General features: G+C 39.2%; 2 protein-coding genes across 2 annotated transcripts; one reads left to right on the top strand and one right to left on the bottom strand.

The window, feature by feature from the left end:
• The first annotated feature begins 4904 nt into the window (after positions 1 to 4904).
• LOC138190725 (uncharacterized) lies at positions 4905 to 5294 on the top strand. The gene has a single exon (XM_069134876.1). It carries the CDS (start codon positions 4905 to 4907, stop codon positions 5292 to 5294), a length of 390 nt encoding a protein of 129 aa, XP_068990977.1.
• A 2114-nt stretch (positions 5295 to 7408) lies between these two features.
• On the bottom strand, positions 7409 to 7966 carry LOC138190724 (uncharacterized). Its single transcript, XM_069134875.1, has one exon. The coding sequence runs from the start codon at positions 7964 to 7966 to the stop codon at positions 7409 to 7411; it is 558 nt and encodes a 185-aa protein (XP_068990976.1).
• Between the last annotated feature and the right edge of the window lie 5188 nt (positions 7967 to 13154).

The following is a 13154-nucleotide window of genomic DNA, read 5'->3' as shown; positions in this document are numbered from 1 at the left end:
GAATATTAATTAATTAATTAATAATGTAATAAATTGTATAAGATTATTCATAGCTACTGAATTTGTGCTTGCACGAAAAATGAATTGAAATAATTTATTGTAAACGTGACAAGTTTGTAATATTTCAGATGAAATATAATTACAATTGCCATCAAATATTATAAAAGTGTTTTACTCACCCAGCACAAATCCTCGTCCTCCTCGTCCTCCTCCTTGTCCACCTCCGACCACCTTCAACCACCTTAGGTTATACCTTGAATAGTAATAAATATTTTCAGTATAAGAACACATCGAAAATATTGTGTGAGGATTAATATGATTGAGTAATTGATTAAATAATTAATTAATAATATAATGAATTGTATAAGCTTATTCATAGCTACTGAATTTGTGCTTGCGCGAAAAACGAATTGAAATAATTTATTGTAAGCCTGACAAGTTTGAAAAATTTTGAATACAACATAATTACAATTGCCATTAAATATTATAAAAGTGTTTTACTCACCGAGCACAAATCCTCGTCCCCCTCCCCCTGAATCACCGAGATTACCCGCAACCACCCCTAACCACCCCCAACGACCACTGCCAACCACCTCGAGTTATACCTCGAATACTAATAAATATTTTCAGCATGAGAACAAATCAAAAATAATGTGTAAGGTTTGATATAATTTTTTTATCGATATAATCTACCAGAAAGATTATGAGAAGATTATAAAGTTATAGAAATTTTATTAGCGTACTGACAGCTACTGAATTTGGGCTTGCGCGAAAAACGAATTGAAATAATTTATTGTAAAGATGACAAGTTTGAAGAAGATTAGATGAAATGTAATTACAATTGCCATCGAATATTATAAAATTGTTAAACTCAGCGAGCACAAATCCTCGTCCCCCTCCCCCTGAATCACCGAGATTACCCGCAACCACCCCTAACCACCCCCAACGACCACTGCCAACCACCTCGAGTTATACCTCGAATACTAATAAATATTTTCAGCATGAGAACAAATCAAAAATAATGTGTAAGGTTTGATATAATTTTTTTATCGATATAATCTACCAGAAAGATAATGAGAAGATTATAAAGTTATAGAAATTTTATTAGCGTACTGACAGCTACTGAATTTGGGCTTGCGCGAAAAACGAATTGAAATAATTTATTGTAAAGATGACAAGTTTGAAGAAGATTAGATGAAATGTAATTACAATTGCCATCGAATATTATAAAATTGTTAAACTCAGCGAGCACAAATCCTCGTCCCCCTCCTCCTGAATCACCAAGATTACCCGCAACCACCCCTAACCACCCCCAACGACCACCGCCAACCACCTCGAGTTATACCTCGAATACTAATAAATATTTTCAGCATGAGACAAATCAAAAATAATGTGTAAGGTTTGATATAATTTTTTTATCGATATAATCTACCAGAAAGATTATGAGAAGATTGTAAAGTTATAGAAATTTTATTAGCGTACTGACAGCTACTGAATTTGGGCTTGCGCGAAAAACGAATCGAAATAATTTATTGTAAGGATGACAAGTTTCAAGAAGATTAGATGAAATGTAATTACAATTGCCATCGAATATTATAAAATTGTTAAACTCAGCGAGCACAAATCCTCGTCCCCCTCCTCCTGAATCACCTTGATTACCCGCAACCACCCTTAACCACCCCCAACGACCACCGCCAACCACCTCGAGTCATACCCCGAATACTTATAAATATTTTCAGCATGAGAACAAATCAAAAATAATGTGTAAGGTTTGATATAATTTTTTTATCGATATAATCTACCAGAAAGATTATGAGAAGATTGTAAAGTTATAGAAATTTTATTAGCGCACTGACAGCTATTGAATTTGGGCTTGCGCGAAAAACGAATTGAAATAATTTATTGTAAACATGAACGAGGAGCCACGGAGCGCTTATCCTGGAAGTCGAGTTTCACCGCGTAGCGGACCCGAAGCGCGGGATCCGGGAGGTTGAGAACCCTGTACTCGAAATACGTAGCGGACCCGAAGCGCGGGATCCGGGAGGTTGAGAACACGGTGCTCGAAATTTGCGGAGCGCGACTCTCATCCGTCCGCCCTACTGCGCGGTTGATTCCAGACTGAGGAATTCGGCTAGCTGATTTTGAGTTGGTGACGTCACTTTCTGAACATCCGACATCCAAACTATGGTTTCGAACTTTGATACCATGTATGATGATGTATGATGTACGATGTATGATGTACGATGTATGATGTACGATGTATGATGTACGATGTATGATGTATGATGATATGATATGATGTATAATGAGTTTAGGTTTCACATTTCATACAAGAAATACACACTTTATCTCTCCTGCCGATTCCAGACTCAAGCGGCCAGGCCCTTCGATGGTCAGCCGTTGACTGAAGATGTATTCTTCAGTGAACGGGTCGGCTAATAACGCTGCCGTTCTGCGACAGTTGGATGATGAAAAATTTCGCTCGTATCTTTCAAATGTGTGTTAAAATACACTCGAAGTGTTAAGAAGCGTCGTTCTTTCTCTCCCTATCACCTTCCTAGGTCTTTAAATCACTACGCTGTTTTCGCTGCGTTTTCTGAGTTTCTGAGGGTCCAATAAGTCAGGTACGGGTCATTTGAATCGAATCCGAAACAAAAAATTTTCCGCTCAAAAAATGAAGAAAAAGTAAGGCATTTTACATTTTTTGCGAAAATTTTCGCGATTTTGAAAAGTGCTGGAATTAACTCTTTCGTGCACTATTCCGACGTAATTTTGCAAGAGAAATCGATTGTGCGCAGTCCCAATACGCTGCGATCGACGCATCAAAAGTTACAGCCAAAAAACGAGAACCTGAAATTTCGACATTTTTCATCAGTTGCTTTTTTGCTCGCCGTTTCTCTCCTGTTGATCTTACGCTTTTTTCGCTGCGCTTTCTGGATTCCTGAGGGTCCAATCAGTCAGGTAAGGGTCATTCAAATCGAATCTGAGACCAAAAATTTTGGGCTCGAAAAATGAAGAAAAAGTAAGTCCAACCCCTTACCATTTGTTATGTGGGGGTGAGAATGTACTCAGCGGTGGTAGTTAATGATTAATTGAATAATCAAGCTTCCACGTAGCCACAATGAACAAAAATCAAATCTAAGAAAGACCTACCTTTCTATAAGCCGGTAATTTGTAGGATCGTGTTGGTATAGTCCTGTACAGGTCTGTGACGTTTGTTGAAATGATTGAGGCGAATTTATAGTAATAAAAATGGGAAAAGGTTGTCGTTCAAAATAAATGGTTCGACGTGATTCAACTGGTAAAAGATAAAGTATATTTGGTACGATATTGTAATTGAAATGTGTGGTAACAATGAGTGTTGATAATGACGTAACAATTTATAAAGTGTTTGAATGTATATAACAATCCACACCGACGGACGAATTTATAATGAAATGCAGAGAAGCTGCAGAATCGCTAAATTTGACCGTTTGCGTATTTGAGCAAATCGTGTGTTATTCTATTCTAATGTTATTATTATTAGATACCAAGATCATTTATCCTGAACGATACTTATAACTAGCGGGTCGTGATTATTGTATTGTATCTCTCTTTTTAGATTATCTTAAATTACTTATATTTCCTGTTGTTATTTCTTGTTGGTTAAATCTTGGAAACAATACGTATGACTTAATTGGGGTAGTGAAGCTAGCCACCAACTCTAGTCTTACCTTTGACCAGATATTATGATAGTAAATTTTGATTAGACAGGTGAAGACATTAGAATTCGTTCAATGCTGATGATTAGCACTCGGATTGACTTATCTTTAGATGTAATACGGCGAGATTGAGAGCCGTCGGATCGTGTCGGTCTGCGTCAGTAGAATTTCCGGATCAGGGCCTCACCTCGAGATCGGAAGGGTTGATGAGTCCGAACGTTGTTAACGTTGAGCACTTAGTCTTTGTAAATTTAGAATAATACTCTACTATCGAAAGCTATGGTTGAAAATGTCAATTTGATTCACTCGCGGTTTTGATATATATTGAAAGGTGATTCTAACGATTATTATTTCAAGATGATAATGTAACTGGTTATTATTATAAACACTTAACATTACCAGATCCGGATTGAATCTGGGCAGAACTTGGTTATTTTTTATGAAAACCGAATATCATAAAAATGTCTATTTTCGAAATAAATAGATTTAGTAAGGAACAGGAAAGATGGAACGTAGAAGATAGTGAGTCTTCAAATCACAGGATAATATGATTGCTCGAATTTGTCGGATTAGCAAGAGGCTTTAGGCCGGACAAAACTAAGATTTTCCGAACGCTACTATTGCTCAAGATGGGCTAATACGGGTTGACGTCCACGCACCTCGCGACTTAACAGAAGAAAGACGCGGCTTCTTGGGCCTGAGTGTCCAAGGAGCTGCAGTTGTAATAAGTTACAACGGTAATTAGCCAATGAGGTGCGAAGGCGACCTCCTGGTGCCCGAATCTATATGGTCAGCGCTACTCCACGCTCTTTGACGGTGTTCCGACGATTCTCAATCTCGTCGGTGACATATTAAAAATATGAACAAGAGATATTTACATACAATATTCACACATTCATTCATACATCCTTATAAGTAATCTATTTTATTTAGTTCACAATGGATGAATAGTTTATGCTAAATATCAATGATAATTTTGCCTTAAAAAGAGAGGTATTATTAGGCTGAGCTCCGCTGTTACTAGCTCAGCAGTCTCCTATCTCAGTTCTTGGTACCAGTCATAAGAAACAATTTGGAACCTAATACTAGGGATCATTGTCGGTCTCTACGTGACTTTTGCCACGTGGAACTCGCCGTTATTAGAATATGAGATTTTAATGAAATAATATCTGTGCATTGAAGAAATTAAAGAAATGAAATGAAATGGATTTTGAAAAAGGTACGCCAAGGCGGTACCCTACCCTACCCTACCCTATACCCTATCCTATACCCTACCCTATACCCTACCCTCCCCTACTCTACCCCCTACCCTTCTTCTCCCCTCTCCGCGTCCCTCCCATCCACCTCTCCTTTCCGTCCCGCCCTCTTCTTCAGCCTACTCCTTCTCCCGATTCTGTTCCTACTCCTACTCCTGATCCTACTCCTACTTCTGATCCTACTCCTATTACTACTCCTACTCCTATTCCAGATTCTACTTCTACTTCTACTCCTGATTCAGCTCCTACTCCTACCCCTGATTCCACTCCTGATCCTACTCTTACTCCTGATCCTTCTCCTACTCCTCCTCCTACTCTATTCAATACTTTAGAATGATATACTCAGAGTGCACGAATCCTCGTCATCCTCGTCCACCTTGTTCTCCTTGTCTTCCTGGTCCTCCTCCTCGTCCACCTCCGACCACCTCCAACCACCACCAATCACCTCCAACAACCACCTATAACCACTTCGGGTTATACCTGGAATAGTAATGAATATTCTCAGTATAAGAACACATCAAAAATATTGTGTAAGGATTATTATAATTAATTAAATCATCAATTATATAATAAATTTTATCAGCGCATTTATAGCTACTGATTTGTGCTTGCGCGAAAAATGAATTGAAATAATTTATTGTTAACATGACAAGTTCGAAAAATTTTAAATACAATATAATTACAATTGCCATTAAATATAATCAAAATGTTAAACTCACCGAGCACAAATCCTTGTCTTTCTCATCCACCGTGTTCTACTCGTCTTCCTCGTCCTCCTCCTCGTCCACATTCGACCACCTCCAACGACCACCGCTAACCCGAGATGGTTACCGGTGGTAACTAATAAATATTTTCAGCATTAGAACACGCAAAAATATTGTGTAAGGATTAATATTATTTTTTTACTGACACATTTTACCAAGAAGATTATGAGAAAATTATACAAAATTATATAAAATTTATTAGCACAATGATAGCTACTGAATTTGGGCTTGCGCGAAAAATTATTTGAAATAATTCATTGTAAACATGACAAGTTTAAAAGATTTTAGATACGATATAATTACAATAGCCTTTAAATATTATAAAAATGTTATACTCACTGTGCAGAAATCCTTGTCTTCCTCGTCCTCCTCCTTCTCCTCCTCGTCCACCTCTTGTCCCTGAAGTTGAGTTTCACTAGGTAGCGGAGCTTGAGCGCAGGAGCCACGAGCGCTTGTCCTGGAAGTCGAGTTTCACCAGGTAGCGGACCCGGAGCGCAGGATCCAGGAGGTTGAGAACCCGGTACTCGAAATCTGCGGAGCGCGATTCTCATCCGTCCGCTCTACTGCGCGGTTGTTTCCAGACTGAGAAATTCGGCTAACTGATTACTACAGATCGATGACGTCAAAATAGAAAAAAATTTTGGGTGACGTCACTTTCTGAACATCCGAAGATCTAAGCTTTGGTTTCGAAGTTTAATACTATGTATGATGTATGATGATATGATATGACGTATAATGAATTTAGTTTTCACATTTCGGACAAGAAATACACACTGCATCTTTCCTGCCGATTCCAGACTCAAGCGACTATATGTATAGGCCTTTCGATGGTCAGCCGTTGACTAAAGATATATTCTTCAGTTAACAGGTCAGCTAATAACGCTGTCGTACTACGACAGTTGGATGATAAAAATTTTTGCCCGTACCTTTCAAATGCGTGTTAGAATACACTCGAAGTTTTAAGAAGCTTCGTTCTATCTCTCTCTATAACAAAAAAATCGCTGACAATCACCTTTTTACCTTTTCACCGGGATGTATTACAGTTACTCTGAATTTTTTTCCATACGGACACTTTTCGAAAAACAATTCTGCTCCTCTACCCAACGTAGATATCTCACCTGCGACTAATAAAAACAGCGTTTTGATTCTATGCCTACGAAAATTCAAGATCGAGAGAGCAAATGAAACATTGTTGGAATAATTATGAATATTAATGTTATGGCATACATCGAGCGCGTGTCGTATGGTATCCCATTTCGAAATGAATAATTCTTCTATTTTCATATCATAGCTGATTATTTTAGATAATCTAGTTCCTCTCCTAGAAAATTATAAAATTCATAGTATGCATCACGTATTAATCGTAAATGGATCATATACTTTTTGTTCTCTGCATCACTATTACATCTGAACTATTATTATTTATGATCTATGTATACATTCCTCTCTCGAGTACCCATACTTCAATTAAATCACTGTTTTGCTACGAATTTTGAAAGAAATTTATTCTCATTATCAATTTCTTGTATCGCCAACAAATCGGTAAGTACACACAGGCTTAGTACTGGCTTGGGCCTACTATTGCGAAGACGGTATTACTCGGAATGTGAATGCAGCTAGTATCATGTCGAAATCAAGAACTCTCTGATATTCTGTAATAAGTTCTTAACTCTACCGTTGGAACATCTTAGGGAGCGCAAGCACACGACGATTTCCGGTTGTCACACCAAAGCCCATTAGGGCAGCTGCCTTTATATTCTTCAGTCAACGTAGGAGGTGTTTGGAGGTGGTTGGCGGTGATGGGATGAGGTCGAGGAGAACGAGGAAGACGAGGATGACGAGGGGGGGAGGGGGACGAGGTGGACGAAAAGGACGAAGGTGGTCGGAGGTGGTCGGTGGTGTTCGGAAATGGCAGGAGGTGGTAGGCGCTGGTAAGGTGGTAGGCGGTGGTAGTATGTGGTCGTAGATGGTAGGAGGTGATAGGAGGATGTTGGTGGCAGTAGCAGGTGGTAGGACGTGTTTGGAGGTTGTAGGAAGTGGTAGAAGGTGTTTGTAGGTGGTCGGAGATGATCGGAGGTGGTCGAGGAGGACGAGGACTACGAGGATGTTGAGGTGGTGGAGGAGGAGTGGGACAAGGTGGACGACGAGCACGAAGGTGGTCGGAGGTGATCAGAGGTGGTTGACGGTGGTTGGAGGTGGTCGGAAGTAGTTGGGGTGCTTGGCGATGGACGCGGTTACGCTTCATCTCATCGAGCTGATCGCCATTTCTAAGGCGCAGTCGACAAGTAGTCTTACGTACTCACTTTGTACCGATTCAATCTCAAGCTTTGATACCGACACTACTTTGGTTGCTACGAATGTCGGTGCGAGCTCGGTAGGTAGAGTCGATAGAGCAGAACCCCCCCACGCTCCCAGGTCCACCTGGACCCACTTGCCCGCCAAAAACTGGTCACAAACATTTACCCAGGGGTATTAGTCTTTATGTTCTTCAGTCAACGTCCCGAGTAAACGCCACAGTATGATGGGTTGCCTACCTCCAAGGTACACAAATGCCGATAAGATAGGTCTACCTAGTTATGGGTAGGTATCGCGTCTGTAGTCCTCGCGAGCGTTGACTGATGTATAAAGATTCACAGCATTAAGTTATTTTTCGTTTGGGGGTAAGAGCAGTTTCACGTGTATCAAACAAGCAACTGACCACGCCGGTAAAACAAGTTCTTCATAACCAACAACTATCGCGTGCGTGCAAAATGTTGGTAACATACCGTCGTCATTGTGAAAATAAAAAGTTGAGAAAATCTCGCACAAGAAATACGTACGCTGAAATTATACAGCCGAAAAATAAATGTCAATCAAATGGACGAACGTATATCGTTTGGTTTCATATCACTTGAATACTGAATACGTGAAATCTTTTATAGGTGACAGTAGCATCTTTAAGATGCTCAATTTATTTTTTTGAAGTTTCTTATCAAGTCAACTTTGACCTGCAAATATTTTGGAAAAATTTTGAATTGCTTTATTTTCAGTTTACATCATTTCAAGAATGTTTCTATGACATTTTGTTCTTTCTGATTTGATGAGCACTTTTAAGATTTCGAATTGAAAAAATTCAATTCCTCAAGTTTTGGAATATCGGAAAAACTATGAAACATTTTTCTGTTAGCTAGAAGCACGTTGATAATATGTAGAAGGCTGAACGTGTTTTCTGAGCTTGAGATGATAATAGCTTTTTCGCCACGAAGTAGATACGGTATGGCGCCTGTGAAAAGGCAAAGATTTAGAGATCGGCGGGATGAGGTCGAAACCAATAGCAATAGCAACCAGGTCCTGTAATACAATACAGAAATGATATATGTTTTCGGACAGTATAAAACATAAATAATTATCCTGTTTCATATATGAATCGTCTCTTGTCTCTATTACATTAGGGAATTTTCCTCTTGGCAGTCCGTTTTTTTCGTCCCATCGTTAGATTTTATTTTCTCTGCTGTTTCGACAATTCTGTTTTGAAATACGTTTTTCGCGACTTCGCTGCTTGTGTTTGTAATTTTTGTTCAGCTTCGCAATTGCTGTTGCTCGGAGAAGTATCATATAATTCCATCAAGGATGTGTGAAACGTATTGTCAATGTCCATGACGTGTGACGTTTCAAATGACTCCTTTTGAATTGTAATTCGATTAGTCTGGTCAGGCTTTGGGTTTGAGGTGGACTCTGCAATATCCGTCTTTTCGTGCGTCCGCCAAAGATCGTGCCGTCATCCGTGTTATTCTGTGTGAAGATTACGTAAGTCATCTCTGTTTCAGAAATTTCTGCTACGCTAGTCATTGTTTTCCAAGATAATACAACCATGGCTTCGAACGCGGAAATGCCAGTCTCTTGATTTTGTCGTTTTCGTACTCTCAAAAATTAAACGAGGAAAAAGATGTGTAGATGGAGAAGACGTACTTTTAACAACCATACATTCTGTAGATTTTCTGACGCGTATGGCTATCTGAATCGAAGTATGGAGTATAATTTTGAACAATTGGTAAAACGTAGTTCAGCTACGTTAAATCGAAAAATTTAAGTATTAATTTCTCCAGCCCTCTGTACAGCTACAGACAAGTACAGAACAAGAGTGTTTTTCTGAATTTCTTACGTTTCAAATAGGCAAGTCCTGTTTCTTTCAACTTCTGTATTTTCATATTTCAATCTACTCGTTCGCGATATCATGATTTTTCTAGAAAGTGGTGGGGAGAAAAAAAATGCAACCTTTTTCTGCATCTAAAACGCCCTTTTCGCGATTCCAAGCTGCTTCCATCAGACTGGCGATGTATTTCAAGATTTTTGATATCATACTGTCCTACACGCATTGCGAAAACTTCACTACGATAATTTTAGAAATGTCCACGAGATCGATTCATTCCGTAACTAAAAGATAACGTGTTGCAAAATGCTTCCGAAAATTACTCGTTCACATTGATGGGTACTTTAGAATTTTTATCAGACCATACGGTGCAAGGTAAATCGTTTGCCTGATCTTCGGTCACGTCTATACCTACTTTTGAAACCAAGAATATTCATTAGACTTTCAGTATGATTAGTTTCGTTGCTCGTTTTTTTTTAATTTTTAAATTCGCAGCATAGTTAATGCTATTGTACAATGTAGTATCACGAAACCATCCGGTACAGGTGTGCCCACATAGTGGGCGTATATGAAAACAAGTCTCAGCTACGACGTAAGAACGGATGGGAACGTAGTCCATGCTTACCCGTTCAACGTGCAATGTATGGGGAAAAGAGCACTGGAAACAATAAATATTTGAATTGCACTATCCGAATCATTCATTTCGCCACTCGAAACATTAGATTTGATTCGGGCCATTCAATCGCGCCGAGAATTTGTAGATGAATGTAACGATATACGCATATTGTAGGAATGAAAAAAACGTGCGCCCCAGGAATGATAAGATTTCAGAATCGTAATAAAATGATGATTTGGTTTTCTGATATGGCGACGGAAACGGTACATTGAGAAAAGTTTTGCTGTAGTAAATAAATATATTTCGTTGACTATTTTCAGGAACCATTTTTTAACTGTTGAAAAACTCATCAACATGTAATAAATATGTGTACCGCTACAATACAATCGAAATTTTGTAGTATTTGAAGCAAATAGAATATTACCCTCTCACTAAAATACGTCTATTATTGAAAACATACTCTAAAATTATGGCAGTAAGGCGAGAATTGATTAAAATTTTTTTCTCTATTACCAAAAAAATTAAGACAAATTATGAGGAATTTCACACCGTGTTATCCCGAATGAAGATTTATTAACAGTGAAAGTTGTATGAAAGGTGGGTAATATGTGTAAAAGTAATATAAATACATGTATAATGTAAACTTATCACTAGTGATCCCAGTACGATTTAGCCTCGTGTTGGTCCAGTTTCGTCCGTTAATTTATTCGATTGCCCTTATTGCCTTTTCGTAGTTTCCGTTATTATTTATGTTTGCCTTTTTTGATGTGTAATTGGTGATTATTCAACTTTAATAATTCAGTGAATCTGCAGTAAAATTAGTTTTCTGAAAAGCTCACTCCATTTTGAGATATATATATATATATTTATGTTTCGACCGTGTTACCGGTTCAGTTGCCGTCGAGGGACTGAAAGCTAGAAACGGTGAGGACTAGATTCATAGGCTACGACCGCGACGGTCAAGCCTTTACATGATCTACATTGAACTCTTGTTGTGTCTTAGGCGGGCTTATTCTATTGTTAGACCACTCACGCAAACATAATTATAAAGACTCGTATCTCCGGTGCAATCAGAATTACCTCCTCCAAAAAGGTCTCGTATTTTGCGTCGTCCGCTACAGAATATTCAATGCTGTCCAATGTGGTAGAAATGCAATTCAGACTTTTCTTTTTTTTTTTTTGCACAAACGGACGCCGTCGAGGGATGCAAAGATTACCGTTCCAGTTTGTCGGAATGGTCAATGAAAACGCAACTTCACGGTGAGTTTTTACGGTTTAACCCGAATATCCCAAGCTGGAACTTGTAGACTATCCAGATCAAAGTAATGGAAAAAATATCTTGCTCTAGGATGGCTTTACGTTTAGCCAATTTTCATTTCACATATCTTTCTGCGTTATCACAAGTTACGATCGCATATAGTATAATTGAACGAATGCCTGTCACAATTTTTGCTGGATGGCCAACTTTGTTGCGGTAGCATTTATTGTCGAATTTGAATTGCCATCTGTTCACAGATATTTCAATCGGTCGGAACACGTTAAGCATAAAATTTGTTGCTTTTTTGCATACATACGCCACATTCTCGGAGGCTGTACCACTTATGCGTATCTTTTCGAGAAATTAATTTCATAACGGAACGATGTCTCGTTCAAAGTTGAGGTGATCGGAATATGGTCTGAGCAAGTTCAGATCTGTAAGACTCTCAAATTCGCAATGTTGGACAGTTTACGATTATTTCCGAGGTAAGATCATCGACGAACACCTCACACTGCCTTTCTAACTAAACTAACTTTCCAACTCTCGCATTGAGTAACAAATAAATTCGGCACTGTACGTAAAGCAAGCTACCGTGTCACTCGGGGCTCTGCAATAAATCAATGAGAACCAGTTTAACCCAACATTTTCCTCATTGGTGTTTACAAAATATTCATCACCTTCGTTTATCGCAGTGCCCACTGAGGATCTCTTCCTTTTTGCATCTATTGGAATAATAATAGATTGCGCGAGTACGATTACATTGATTTTGAACAACGTTATCCTCATATTTCTAAGAATTCGTGTTATGCTTGTTTTTTTCTGCCAATTTCGACGCTGGCAGCAATATTTCGCACGCCTTATGAACCGAACTTCCTTTCCCTCACTTGATCTTCTCCGCCTTAACCCTTTCGGCCCGAGCGGTGACTATAGTCACCCAACGACCGACGCTCGCTCTGTCCGAGCGGTGACTATAGTCACCCAACGCCTGACGCTCGCTCTGTACGAGCGGTGACCATGGTACGGACGCTTGCCGCGACTGCTCGGTCAGCGGGGACGGCGCGACGTAGAATGCGTCCGTACCGAAAGGGTTACATACGCCGATCAACGTTGGAAATCGATACTTGCTTCGTACATCCCGAGACGATCGCACCACCATCCGGATTTTGAAGTGTGACAGAGAATTTCGTACGTGCAATTTCATTATCGAATTTCCACAACCGTCGCCTACGACCAAGAAACAGAGGTAATCGATCACACAAAGAGTATTAACGTGTCCCCGTTTGTCAGCCGCCCTTCTGATCTCTAATTGCTCATTGTTTATATTGCGTGTACACAATGCTTTCTGTTGCCTGATCATAATTATCATTTGTATTCGATAGGCGAGACCTGGACCTGGAAGTCCCTGCTTGAAGTGACTTGTATTCAGCAAC

This window comes from Neodiprion pinetum, chromosome 3 (assembly GCF_021155775.2).
Source record: "Neodiprion pinetum isolate iyNeoPine1 chromosome 3, iyNeoPine1.2, whole genome shotgun sequence".
NCBI lineage: Eukaryota > Metazoa > Arthropoda > Insecta > Hymenoptera > Diprionidae > Neodiprion > Neodiprion pinetum.
This window is presented reverse-complemented; position numbering and strand designations above follow the sequence as displayed.